Source organism: Microcaecilia unicolor, chromosome 9, assembly GCF_901765095.1.
Source record: "Microcaecilia unicolor chromosome 9, aMicUni1.1, whole genome shotgun sequence".
NCBI classification, from domain to species: Eukaryota; Metazoa; Chordata; class Amphibia; order Gymnophiona; family Siphonopidae; genus Microcaecilia; species Microcaecilia unicolor.
Window position 1 is genome coordinate 45,905,944 of NC_044039.1, and position 14,654 is coordinate 45,920,597.

General features: G+C 44.0%; 1 protein-coding gene across 1 annotated transcript in view; it reads right to left on the bottom strand.

Moving 5' to 3' along the window:
• The window catches only part of CCDC77 (coiled-coil domain containing 77), a 197,219-nt gene that overhangs the window by 99,790 nt on the left and 82,775 nt on the right, over positions 1-14,654 (bottom strand). The window contains 3 exon segments of the mRNA XM_030214278.1: positions 4,768-4,847; positions 4,849-4,917; positions 12,257-12,351. Of these exon segments, the coding sequence (XP_030070138.1) occupies positions 4,768-4,847; positions 4,849-4,917; positions 12,257-12,351 (244 nt within the window).

Here is a 14,654-nt window from a genome sequence, read left to right on the forward strand (position 1 = left end):
TTGCCTCCCCAACATCCAATCTCCTAGATGTCTCAACAAACATGCTTGGTTGTATCTTCGTATATTCGGAAGCCCCAAGCCCCCCTCCTTCCATGGTCCGAAGAGACATTGCAGTGTTACCTTGGGCTTCGCATTTCTCCACACGAATTTCCGCAGATGTCTATATAGCTGGCGGAGATCCTTGTGTCTGAGTCGCAAAGGCAACACCTGAAATGTATACAGCCACTTGGGAAATTCCACCATACAAAACAGGTGAACTCTCCCGTGTAAAGTAAGCGGCAGTGTCCCCCATTGACCCAGCCTGCCCTTCATCTTATCTAATAAATTAGTGTAATTCAGTTGGTATAATTGGGCCGTGCTCATTGCAACTCTCACCCCTAAATATGGGAGGAAACCCGTCGCCCATTTGAGCGGGAACCCCGACTCCCACTCCCTCTTTACACTTGCATGTGCTGTTAGTGCTAAGGATTTAGAGTAGTTAATCCGGAGACCCGCAAAATCCCCATACTCCTGGAACAGTTCCAGTAGGGCTCTCAATGAGCTTCCTGGTTGTGTGATGTGGACTAATATATCATCTGCGAATGCAGAGACCTTGAATGAAGAAGCACCCCAGGTCACCCCTTCCACCTCAGGGTGGGACTCAATCTCCCTAATCAAAGGGTCCAGTGCGAGCACAAAAAGTAGAGGAGACAATGGGCATCCCTGTCTCGTGCCCCTCCTGATTTTAAACAAAGCTGACTGCTCCCCATTCACCCATAAAAACGCCCTGGGGTTATGATAAAGCGCCCCCACTGCCCTCCGAAATGTGCCTTCTATACCAACTCTTTCCATCACCTGGAACATAAAGTTCCAAACTACATGATCAAAGGCCTTCTCTGCGTCAAAACTGACCAACAGGGAAGGCCTTTTCTCGGCCTCTACAATTTCAAGGGACGCCAAAAGTGCCCTAACATTCCTTCCCACTGATCTCCCTTTCACAAATCCCACTTGTGGGGAGGCAATCAAGTCTGGCAACACTCTAGACAGTCTATTCGCCAGAATCTTCACATAGATCTTAACGTCGCAATTTAACAATGATATGGGTCTGTATGACCCTACTTCTAATCTATCCTTTCCTGGTTTTTTTAACACTATCACTTTCGCTATGTCCGACATCTCTCCTGTATTGGCCATCTCATTATATAAATTTAACATGGGAAGGGTCACTCGCTCCTGAACTATCTTAAAGTAAGCCATGGTGAAACCATCTGGCCCTGGTGCCTTTTGCGTCTTACTTTGTTGGAGTGCCAACATCACTTCACCTTCTGTAATTGGGCCATTTAAATGTGCCTTTTGTGAATCTGATATTCGGGGTAGGGTATGATTTTGTAAGTAAAGCATACTGTCTGGCACTATATCCGTGGGTTCCCGGTATAAACGTTCATAGTATCTTTTAAAGCGCTCTGATATATCTTTGGCTGTCCTAAGATGTCGACCTCCCTCTTCTTTTATTTCCAAAATGCTCTTATTACCTCCTTCTCTTCTTAACAGTCTACCCATCAACGCTCCTGCCTTATTCCCATGGATAAAATATTGATATTTATAATACATATGCGATTTCCTTGCCCTCTGATGAAGCAGTTCATTTAAAGCCTGCTGGGTAGCTAAAAGAGCCCCTTTCCCATCCGGAGTCATTTTTACCCCACATCTTACCCTTTGTTGGCAAATTTCTTTTTCCAATCTGAAAATCTCTTTATCTCTCATCTTTTTAACCCTGGCTCTATAAGCTATGATCTCACCTCGCATTACTGCTTTGGAAGTTTCCCAGTATAAACGTGGTTGGTGTTGATGTTCCTTGTTGTGGTCTGCGAAATCCCTCCACTTCCCGTCTAAGTACTCCTTAAACTTAGGGTCCCAGAACAAATCTAATGGGAATCTCCAGCCTCCCCTACTCCCCCCTTCCCCTAATCCTTGCATCTGCAACCAAATTAGCGAATGATCTGATATTTCACACGGACCTATCTCTGCCTCTGATACTTTAGAAAAAAGGGCTCTGGAGATGAACAGGTAATCAATGCGTGACTGTGTGAGGTGTGCTCTAGACACATGCGTGTAATCCTTCTGGGTGGGGTGTAAAACCCTCCACGTATCGATCAGGTCTAGTGTCTTGCAGAGAAAAGGCAAACCCCCTGCAGCATGACCCAGATTCGGCGTCTGTGTGCCCGTTTTATCCATCTGAGTATCATATACTAAGTTAAAATCTCCACCCAGTATAACATTTTCCCCCTGATAGGGACTCAGCAGCTCTAGAAGAGTTTTGTAAAATTTTTTGTCCCAAACATTAGGTGCATAAACATTGCAAAAAATATTTGTGACATTCCCCATTTCCACTTCTGCCAGCACAAATCTTCCCTCGGGCTCCGTTTTACCCTTTTGATCTGAAATTGCAGGCCCTTACGGAACATTATAAGTACTCCCCCTTTCTTACCTACCGCCGGGGCACCCACTACTTGTTCTATCCAGCCTTTTTGAAACTTATCATGTTCCGATGTCGTCAGATGTGTTTCTTGTAAAACACTATATCCGCTTTATGTCGCTTCATGGCTTGTAAGACTTTGGTACGTTTGATGGGTGAAGAAATCCCCCCCACATTCCATGATATTATTTTAACCATACCTCATCAGCTCTCAAGCTTCCCAATTGTACTTGATTTTAACATTTTAATAAAGGTCACACCCCCCAGCCCCTGGGTGCGACCTCCCACCAATTCCAACTGAGAATGCTCCACACCGCTGCCACACTAGTCTGCTCTGAACAAATAATAAAGAAAAGGGAAGTAAAAGAAACAGAAAAAAAAGAAAAGGAGAAAAAGGAAAAAACAGACATGCAAATCCCCCCTACCCTCTTCTGCTGAATCCCCCCCCCCTCCCATTCCCCCCCTCCCCCCATTCCCCCCCCCCTCCCCACCTTCCAAATGCGTAATTTGGTCCTCTTGAGAACCGGTCACGTATCCGCCCCCTCCCCTCACCCCGCGACATCTTGTATCATATTAATTTATATTGCCCCTACATTACTCACATCTTCTTCTCTCAGCACTGGGTGACACACTATCTCACTTTCCTCATTCTAGATCATGTCATTCATTTACATTTATATTATTCATTGTTACTGCTTGTTTGTGTCTCGGCCATCTTCTTCTTTTCGTGTAGTCCAGGTCAATCTCTCTGTCCCTCTTCCCAATCAGTGTCCCGGACTACTTCTGGAGTCCATAAATGCGCTGCTCTCCTCTGCGTTAAATGGCAACCGCTTTATAAACTCCTTCGCCTCTTCTGGGGATGTGAAAACATGTAATTTCCCTTCATTTTGGACTCTCAGTTTGGCGGGAAATAACAGCGCAAAACGTGCTTTTTTCTCATATAGTTGCTTGCAGATCTCTGAAAACCTTCTGCGCTGGGCTGACACCTCTGCTGAAAAGTCCTGGAAGCATAAGACAGTTGATTCTTCGTATTGAATCTTTCCCTTCTGTCTCCAGGCACGCAAGATTTCCTGCTTATGTTCATAATTCAGTACTCTGCAGATCACTATTCGTGGTCTCTCTTCCCCTTGTCTTCGCTGCCCCATGCGATGTGCTCTTTCGATCTTGAAACAGTTCTCCAATTGATTCAGGGCAAGTACCTGAGGCAGCCATTTTTCCAAGAACCCCCGAAGATCCACCTCTCTCAGGGATTCTGGTAGTCCCACCAGCCTTAGGTTGTTGCGTCTGGACCTATTCTCTAGGTCCTCAATTTTTGCCTCCAGTCTTTCCAGCTTTTTTTGTATTGCGCTTTGGGCTGTTGCTTGCTGTGTTGATTGATCTTCAATGTCCGACAGGCGCTGTTGGAAACCCGCCATATCTGTTTTTAATCCTTCCAGTTTCCCGTCCATCTTTTCTATTTGGTCCGAGATCCTTTGTAGTTTTCTGTCGACGGACGCTTCTAGATGACTCGAGACTTCTGCTGCGATCTCCGCCGCCCAGACTGATCCCACCGAGTCTCCCGAGGAGGCCGCGTCCGCCATTTTACTCTCTCCCACGCGGCTCCTCGTCCCGTCTTTCTTGTTCGCTTTCGATGTCATCGCGGTTGAAACCGAGATCGCCGCTAATTTGCACTGCTGTGAGGTTCCCACTGCACAATCTGCGATTTTTGAGGGTTTTACAGCTGCTTTTGATGTCACTAAGGGCAGATGTTTACGAGGGCCCGCGGAGCTCTAGCGTGCGGTGTCCTCCCCTTAGCCTAGCATCACGTGACCTCTCTAGCGTATCTGGGTTTAAAAAGGTTTGGACAACTTCCTGGAGGAAAAGTCCATAGTCTGCTATTGAGATAGATATGGGAGAAACCACTGCTTGCCCTGGGATTAGTAGAAGGAAATTTAGTTACTATCTGGAATTCTGCCAGGTACTTGTGAGCTGGATTGGCCACTGCTGGAAACAAGATACTGGGCTAGATGGACCATTGGTCTGATCCAGTATAGTTATTCTTATGTTCTAAGGATTATTTTCTTCAAGCAAGGGATTGAAACAAATGCTAATTCTCCATGTCTCAGAACAACTACTTCACCAGCAGACCTCACCCATAAAGAAAATAGCCATTTGTGATGTTGGGTGTGGTGAATTCAGCTATCACCCTATCAAAGTTACTGGGGGATTTCAATGATTAACCTAACAACTCCTATTTTGACCTACTCATTTTTAAAAATACTGTTAAGGAATCTCTTAACCAGGAGATGCTTGTCCCACTCTTGTGTACTCACTTATCTGTCAGGACTTCGATTCTCTCCTGATCTTTCTGATGCTGTGCTTTTGTCTCCTCAATGCGAATGCGTCTGTCTTCCCAGAAGCCCACTGAGCTGTTCTTTAGACAAACGTGTCTGTTCCTCCAACTGTGCCTGGAGAGCCTCCACCTGGACAATAAAACAGTTCGTGGGACAATAAAATTAGGATACAAATATTAGGCTGGATATTCAAATGACATATTTTAGCTGCTGTAACTAAATGTCTAAGTCCTCTATCTACGATTTTTTTTAGCAGCACTATATAGACAATGCTCCTAAAAACTTCCTGTGACCACTCCAGCATTATCTGTTAGTGCCAGGCCTGAGTGAGGGCGTTTCTGCCCAGCTATACAGATAGGCAGTGATATATAGTTAAGCGGTTTAAATTAGGAGAGAAGAAAGTCACATGACGCCACGAGCAGAGGCGATCAGGGGCGGTTGAAATATCAGACTGATCTTGCTGACTGCTCGGGGAGCTGTGTATTTGGTTTGCTGAGGGTAATGGTGGTGAAACCGCTCCACAAAGACAGAGAGAAGAGCAGGCTCCACAAGGAAAAAAATGGAAACTCCAGCTAGCCCAGCAAGTTCTTTGATCAGATCAGCATGGGTGGCAGAAGTGGCCGCCGAGGTGACTGGGGCTATGGAATTTATCCTTGATAAGCGCTTAAATCTCATTGACTCGAAACTGGAACAGCTTCAGTGTAACATGGAGCAGCTGAATCACGATCTCGCAGCCTTTCAACAGCAGACTGGGGAGCTAGAGGATCGCGTGACAAAAGTGGAGGATGTGCAATCTCACATGCAAAAACTGCTGGCTCCTTATGAAGAAAATTAGAGGATCTGAAAAATAGATCCAGACGGAATAACCTCCCCTTGTAGGACTACTGGAGGAAATGGAGGACCAGGAGCTTTGAGACTTCTTGGAGACTTGGATACCTCAGAGCCGTCGCTTACAGCTTTGGTGGGCCAGCTGAAGGTAGGGCAGCTCATCAAGCGGCCTTGGCAGTTGGTGCCTTCCAGGCCTCAAGTGGTGATCTGTTGGCTTCTAAATTTTCTCCCACAAAACAGCTGTCCTGCAAGCCCTTCGAGGTGGGAAAGGGCTCTCCACACGAATCGCAAAGTCCTATGTTTCCAGGACTACTCAGCATCAGTGGCAGCGCAATGGCAGGGTTTTTCACTTATCTGTTCTCAGCTTTTCACCCGCAAAATATATTTTGGCCTTCTTTATCCTGCGAAGCTCAGGATCACCTATCAGTCGGAAACAAAGACCTATACATCGGTGGAGGAGGCTCAAAGTTTTCTCCTTCAACTGAGTCTGTTAGCTCCACAAGGGGAGAGCCTAGAACATTGAACTCCTGGAGAGTTGGATTCCTTGGTTCCAGTTTTGATGGTGTCCCAATGACTGGCACTATGTTAAAGTGGCCATACTGAGCAGCTAAAGCAGGCCCTTTTTTTTTGAAGAGAAAGAAGAGGGGAGAAGTTGTATATATATATATGTGTGTGTATATATATATATATATATATACACACATATATATATACACACATATATATATATATACATATATATACACACACACACCTTGTGCTGGCCTCCCTTGTTGAATCTGTTTACTACAGGGAATGAGGGTGGATGCTTGCATGTCTGGTAACCGGACCTGTTATCTTGGGTTTTTTTGTTGTTTTTTTTTGAGGACTTGCTTTTTCCTAATCTGGGGGCGTGTGATCAATCGTGGAATGGTATCTTAGGAGTGAGGGATGCATAACCTGTGTTGGGGATTGTTGGGTAGGTGTTTCTATACATATAGGGTTTATTCTATGTCTGTTAACTGGGAGGTGTGAAGAGGGGGTGTTGGGGCGTGACTTGTTCCATTTCAGAACTCTAAACTGGGGGGAGGGGGGTAAATGAGGGTTGGGCAAGGGAATTGGGGCAGTTTGAAGCTGGGGCTTTGGTCACATTTCTTGAGACCAATATCATGTTTAGGGAACTGGTTTGGTGCACAAAGCAGTAACAAGGGCTGTTTCTCTTTATCTGGGAATAGGAGGGAGAGACCACAGGTTGGGATGGTCTCTTTCTCAAATAAATCACAGTTCCTTTGTGAGGTTCATGTTTCAATGCATTCTATTATGGTGAAGGCTGTCACTTGGAATGAGGGGGTATTCATTCCCACATTAAACGCTCTAAGGTTTTACAACAGCTTCAACGCCTCAGGGCTGATGTTACCCATCTCCTCCAGGAAACATACCTTTCTGACTTGGAACATCCAAACTGGTGAAATGGTGGTGGGAGACTGTGTGGCAACACCTGCTGTGGATAGGAAGGGCAGAGTGGCCATTGTATTTAGAAAGGGTTTGGCTACTCAAATTCAAGATGTTACTAAAGGTTCGGGGAGGTCACCTTATTTTTGCAAGGCCTCAACAGCACAGCAAAGTGTCCTATTGGGCAGTATCTACACCCCTAATCAATTGGATGTTGCTTTCTACAAGTGACTTTTGGGGGTCCTTACTGGTGAAGTCTCCGCTCCTTTGATCTTGGGGGGAGGGGTGATTAATATGGTGTGGGATCCAGAGATTGATAAGTCCCACCCTTCCCACGTTTGAAGTCTTGGACTGCAAAGGGTTTGCCTAATTTTTGTTCATTATTGGATCTCCTTGACGGGTGGCATGTGCTGCACCCTTTGAACAAAGATTACACGCACTTTTCCCGGATGCATGCTAGGCAGTTACAGATTGATTATTTATTGATCTCTCAGTCCCTCCTTACTAATATCATTGATGCCCGGATTGGCACTTATGATCATGCAGCTGTTTTGGTTGGACTGGCATCCTGGCAGGTTGAGAGATCCCCTAGGGCCTGGGCCTGTTCTGAGCCATTTATATCATGATGTGAAATTTCAGGAGAGATTGGTTGGTGTGCTGGAACAAGCAAAAGCAAATTAACAAAGCTTCTGAAACCAATGCAGTTCGTCTTTTGGGAGGCTGCTAAAGCAGTCATCGGTGTGACATTGTTAGTTACTCTAGTCAACCTTAACAGGGGTTAAGGACAGGGAACTGCTTCGTTTGGAAAGACAACTACTAGTCTTGCATCGGCATTATGGTGCTAGCCAGTGTGCAGCCTTAAGCAGGAGTTGTTTATGTGCAGACAGCCTTAAATATGTTAATTCAAGAACCCTCCATCAAATCCCAAGCCTTTTACAGGTATCAGCTGTACAAGCATGACAACAAGAGTGACAAGTTGTTAGTTAGATTGACTGCTGTGAAACAGGCTTCCAAGTCCATCGTTTCTCTTAGAGATACCTCTGGGAAGTTAGTTCACATGGATAGTGCCACTTGTGACATTTTCAAAACCTTTTATCGAACGCTATACACTCCACCTAAATCTGATGGCTTAACCAGGTCAACCCTATTTGGAAGGTTTAGATCTCCCTCACCACTCTCAATTAGACTGAGATCTCTTAAATGTGCCAATTTACTTAAAACCCACCTCTTCAATGCTGCGTTCGGCACCTAACACTTACCGTTCAGTAAATCCAGACTGCCCCCATTTGACTGCCCCTATCGGACTGACCGTTCACTTGTCTATTAGATTGTAAGCTCTTTGAGCAGGGACTGTCCCTCTATGTTAATTGTACAGCGCTGCGTAACCCTAGTAGCGCTTTAGAAATGTTAAGTAGTAGTAGTAGTAGTAATTCACTCTGATAAGTACATAAGTAATAGCACACTGGGAAAGACCAAGGGTCCATCGAGCCCAGCATCCTGTCCACGACAGTGGCCAATCCAGGCCAAGGGCACCTGGCAAGCTTCACAAACATACAAAAATTCTATACATGTTATTCCTGGAATTGTGGATTTTCCCCAAGTCCATTTAGTAGTGGTTATAGACTTGTCCATTAGGAAACCGTCTAACCCCTTTTAAACTCTGCTAAGCTAACTGCCTCACCACATTCTCTGGCAATGAATTCCAGAGTTTATTTATGCGTTGGGTGAAGAAATATTTTCTCTGATTTGTTTTAAATTTACTACACTGTAGTTTCATCGCATGCCCCCTAGTCCTAGTATTTTTGGAAAGCGTGAACAGACGCTTCACATCCACCTGTTCCATTCCACTCATTATTTTATATACCTCTATCATGTCTCCCCTCAGCCGTCTCTTTTCCAAGCTGAAAAGCCCTAGCCTCCTTAGTCTTTCTTCATAGGGAAGTCATCCCATCCCCGCTATCATTTTAGTCGCCCTTCGCTGTACCTTTTCCAATTCTACTATATCTTTCTTGAGATGCAGCGACCAGAATTGAACACAATACTCAAGGTGAGGTCGCACCATGGAGCGATACAACGGCATTATAACATCCTCACACCTGTTTTCCATACCTTTCCTAATAATACCCAACATTCTATTCGCTTTCCTAGCCACAGCAGCACACTGAGCAGAAGGTTTCAGTGTATTATCGACGACGACACCCAGATCCCTTTCTTGGTCCGTAACTCCTAACGTGGAACCTTGCATGAAGTAGCTATAATTCTGGTTCTTTTTTCCCCCACATGCATCACCTTAGACTTGCTCACATTAAACGTCATCTGCCATTTAGCCGCCCAGTCTCCCAGTCTTGTAAGGTCCTCTTGTAATTTTTCACAATCCTGTTGCGAGTTAACGACTTTGAATACTTTGTGTCATCAGCAAATTTAATTACCTCGCTAGTTACTCCCATCTCTAAATCATTTATAAATATATTAAAAAGCAGCGGTCCTAGCACAGACCCCTGAGGAACCCCACTAACTACCCTTCTCCATTGTGAATACTGCCCATTTAACCCCACTCTCAGTTTCCTATCCTTCAACCAGTTTTTAATCCACAATAGGACATTTCCTCCTATCCCATGACCCTCCAATTTCCTCTGTAGCCTTTCATGAGGTACCTTGTTAAACGCCTTTTGAAAATCCAGATACACAATATCAACCAGCTCCCTTTTGTCCACATGTTTGTTTACTCCTTCAAAGAATTGAAGTAAATTGGTCAGGCAAGATTTCCCCACACCAAAGCTGTGCTGACTTGGTCTCAGTAATCCACTGGCTGATTAGTCGTAGATAGCTGGGCCCTGATGGCCTTCGGGCCGAGTTCTACAAACTCCTGGATAATGTCATTGTCACACCTTTCACTAATTTGTTCAACACCTGGGTGGATAAGGAATCCTTATCTGATCATTTGAATTTAGCACAAATAATAGTTTTAATTAAGCAGGATACGGATCCTACTTTGCCCATGTTGTATCAACCGCTCTCTTTTAAATCACAAGGTGAAACTCTTTCCAAAAATTACTGAGAGGATGGTAGATACCTGGAATGCCCTCCTGTGAGAGGTGGTAGAATAAAAACGATACTGGAATTCAAAAATGTGTGGGATAAATACAAAGGAATTCTGTTTAAAAGAAATGGATCCAAAGAAGCTTAGCGGAGATTAAGTGGCAAAACCAGTAATTGGGAAGCAAAGCAAGTGTTGAGCAGATTTCTGCAGTCTGCCCTGATCGTGGCTGGACAGATTCAGAGGTTGGAGAACAAGGCCAGTGCTAGGCAGACCACTACGGTCTGTGCCCTGATCGTGGCTGAATAGATTTGGATGGTTTGGAGTGAAGCTTTTCAGGGCCTTCGATGACAACTTCTGAAGTTTTAGAACAAGGACCGTGCTGGACAGACTTCTACGGTCTATGCCCTGCAAATGGCCAGAACAAATCAAGATCAGGTTATACAGATGAAGTATCACATCATACCTTATATGTAATGAGTTTATCTAGTTTGGCAGACTGGATGGACCGTACAGATTTTTATCTGCCGCCATCTACTAGTAAGCTACGTGGAGGGGCATAATCGAACGTCGCGATCTATTTTTCGCAGCGGCGCAACAGTTGGCTGGAACCGTATTATTGAAAAAGATGGCCGGCCATCTTTTTTTCCGATAATACGGTTTAGCCCGGCCAAATGCCAGAGTTTGCCGGGTTTGAGATCGACGGTTTTGTTTTCCCAGCGATAATGGAAAAAAAATGCCAGCCATCTCAAACCTGGCGAAATCCATGGCATTTGGTCATGGGAGGAGCCAGCATTTGTAGTGCACTGGTCCCCCTGACATGCCAGGACACCAACCGGGGACCCTAGGGGGCACTTCTAAAAATGTTTAAAAAATACAAAAAAAAAAGCTCCCAGGTGCATAGCTCCCTTACCTTGGGTGCTGAGCCCCCCAAATCCCCCCCCAAACCCACTCCCCACAACTCTACACCATTACCATAGCCCTTATGGGTGAAGGGGGCACCTACATGTGGGTACAGTGGGTTTTGGAGGGGGTTGGAGGGCTTAACATTTACCACCACAAGTGTAAACAGGTAGGGGGGGGATGGACGTGGGTCTGCCTGCCTGAAGTGCACTGCACCCATTAAAAACTGCTCCAGGGACTTGCATACTGCTGTCAGGGTGCTGGGTATGACATTTGAGGCTGGCATAAATGCTGGTAAAAAAAGATTTTGATTTGTATTTTTTTAGTGTGGGAGGGGGTTAGTGACCACTGGGAGAATACGGGGAGGTCATCCCCCATTCCCTCCGGTGGTCATCTGGTAAGTTGGGGCACCTTTTTGAGGCTTGGTTGTGAAAATAAAAGGACCAAGTAAACCCGGCGAAATACTGTTTAACACCGCTTTTTTTTTCCCATTATCCATGAAAGCCGGCCATCTGGTAGCCATGCCCATGCCCACCAATGTCCCGCCTTCGCTATGCCGCCGCCACGCCCCCTTGAACTTTTGCCGGTGAGGCGATGGGAAAGCGGCGATGCTGTCAAAAAAGACGCTTTCGATTATACCGATTTCGCTGCTTTTGAGAGATCGCCAGCCACCTCCCGATTTATGTCGGGAAATGGCCGGCGATCACTTTCGAAAATAAGCCTGATAGTAGCCTACCCATATAAAAAATAACCCCAAAAAACATGCGTATTGCCACAGAATATTGATCCAACTATTCCTTCTCCCTAAGACTAGAGTTTAGATAAATATAATTAGAGGATTACTGCTCGGGGAAATAACATCAGTCAAAATGGTTCATATCCTTCCTACCCCGTAACACTAGTTACGTATCATTTTCTTTTTCACACATTCTATATGCATTAGTCAACATATTTTCATGAACGTAATGTATTTAATATAAGAAAGCTATATATCTGGTACAAAAAACAAGGAAAGATAGCAAGACTGCACCACAACAAAAACCAGTTACAGTAATCAACTAGCCACTGTTTCTCAATATTAATAATTAAATTGGTAAAAGATTTTCAAGTAGCTTTCAATTAACAATGGTACAATCTTGCCATAATTGACTCTTCATAGTCATGTGGGTTCAGTGACTTTGGACATTCCTTCTCTACAGTTAAACGTTTGATGGCGTGGAATACCTTTTCTTGCTGTGAGAAGCTGTGTTTCTTGGTAATGATCTTTACCTGCAACAATAGGGTTTGATTGTCTCTCTGGTAATTATCAGAACCAACTGATTTCACTCCATCAGCTGCTGGTTTTGATGCAGTTTTCTTAGTGCCTACTGAAGAAAATAGATTTGGAAAGCAATTTACTTCATACAAAACCTAACATATTGGAAGCAATGAGATAACTTTTGCATGCAGTGCTCCCTTCCCGTTTTAGCTGTCACGATTTCTTTTTCCTCCCCCACAGAGATCTATACTCTCCTCACATTGCAACTTTACTCTAACTGTGAGAAGCTGTTGAGGCCAATTCCAGCCTCCAAATGGTGATGATTAATGAGGGCAAGACCTGAGCCACTTCACACCCACAGACCCCATTGTGGAGAGGTTTTTTTTTTTTTTGGGGGGGGGGGGGGGGAGGAGCTTGGGCCCTGATGTTTGTATATTCAGAGCACACCTCTGAATAATGAAACACAGATTACCTGTAAGATTAATTTATCCCCCCCCCCCCCAATACTATTTTGTGTGATAATTTCAGCCCTGGTTTACAGGCTGCAGGGTGAAATTGTGAAAATAAACTAAAAATTTCTATAGCTCCCACAGTTCCCTTATCAGACTGGGTCCAAACATGTTTACACATCAAGACAACTTGGGCAGTCTTGGGATGGGAAACTGGGAGGTGGGCATGCAGCTGGTGCTAGGGGGAAAGTTTAAGATCTGGGAGAGAGAAAATACAGGATGTGAAAGTTATCAATAGAATCAAACAAAATAAAACATGGAAAAGAAAATAAGATGATACCTTTTTTATTGGACATAACTTAATACATTTCTTGATTAGCTTTCGAAGGTTGCCCTTCTTCATCAGATCGGAAATAAGCAAATCTGACGAACAAGGGCAACCTTCGAAAGCTAATCAAGAAATGTATTAAGTTATGTCCAATAAAAAAGGTATCATCTTATTTTCTTTCCATGTTTATTTTGTTTGATTTCTATTGATAACCTTAAGAGTGGACTAACACGGCTACCACACTCCTCTACTTAGGATGTGAAAGGAAACTGTGAATTCATGTATTTTTTTGCTGATAGGGCTTATGTAAGGGTCATGACTCAAGGCATGACGTTATACAAACAGTTACTGATTCTATATGTTTTCATGAAGATAACAGACAAAAGGTATATTCTTGAAGGTGGAGTTCTTTTATATCATTCTGCTTAGGCTCATACTTTAAATGCTATTACTTTATAATATTGATTCCCTATAAGAAAGAATATTATTATTATTTATTGCATTTATACCCCGCACTTTCCCACAAAAGCAGGTACAATGCGGCTTACATAGTAAACAGAATTACAATTGTTAGAATCAGTACAGAGAATATTACAAACTGTAATGTAACATATTAATAAAAGGCTTTGAGAATATGTAAGTTAACATGGGAAGGAGTAATAAAGATAGGATAAAGAGATAGGGACGGGTATGGTGTAGGAAGGATGGGGAAGGGAAGACTAGGAGAGTATGGAGTAGTTAGGGTGACATGGTTAAGATATAGTCGTCATCAGAACAAGAGTAATGTGTATGGGTTAGGTCGGGGTCATTTGGGTAAGCTTGCTTGAAGAGATGGGTTTTCAACAAACATTTCCTAAAAGGTAGATAGTCATTAGTTGCTCTGATGGATCTTGGTAAAGCGTTCCACAGCTGGCTGCCCAGAAAGGAAAAGCTGGATGCATAGATGGTTCTGTATTTGATTGCTTTGCAGTTGGGAAGGTGTAAATTAAGGTAGGTACATGAAGACACTGAACTGTTTCTGATAGGGAGGTCGATAAGGTTATTCATGTAACTAGGGGATTCTCCGTATATGATCTTATGAACCAGTGTATGTACTTTGAAGGTTATTCTTTCCCTGATGGGGAGCCAGTGAAGCTTCTCTTGAAGAGGTGTTGCGCTATCGAATTTGGATTTGCCAAAGATGAGTCTGGCCGTAGTGTTCTGGGAAGTCTGAAGTTTCCTCAGGATTTGGGTCTTACATCCTACGAAGACACTGTTGCGGTAGTCCACGTGGGCCAGCACCATGGACTGTACTAGGTTCCGGAAGGTGTCCAGGGGAAGATATGATTTCACTCGTTTTAGTATCTACATCATGTTAAACATTTTCTTCGTGATGGATTTAACATGGTTTTCGAATGATAATTGTTTGTCAATCGTTACTCCAAGGATTTTTAGGTTGTCAGATATGGAGAGTTTAACGTCCAGGATGCTAAGAGTAGTCAGGAGGGGTGGAGGGTATTGAGATGAGAGAATTAGGCACTGAGTTTTCTCTTTGTTTAATTTCATCTTGAAGGCATTGGCCCAAGAGGTTAGGGTAGTCATACCAGTAGTTACTTTGTCGGCAATTTCAGATAAACTGGATTTGAAGAGGAG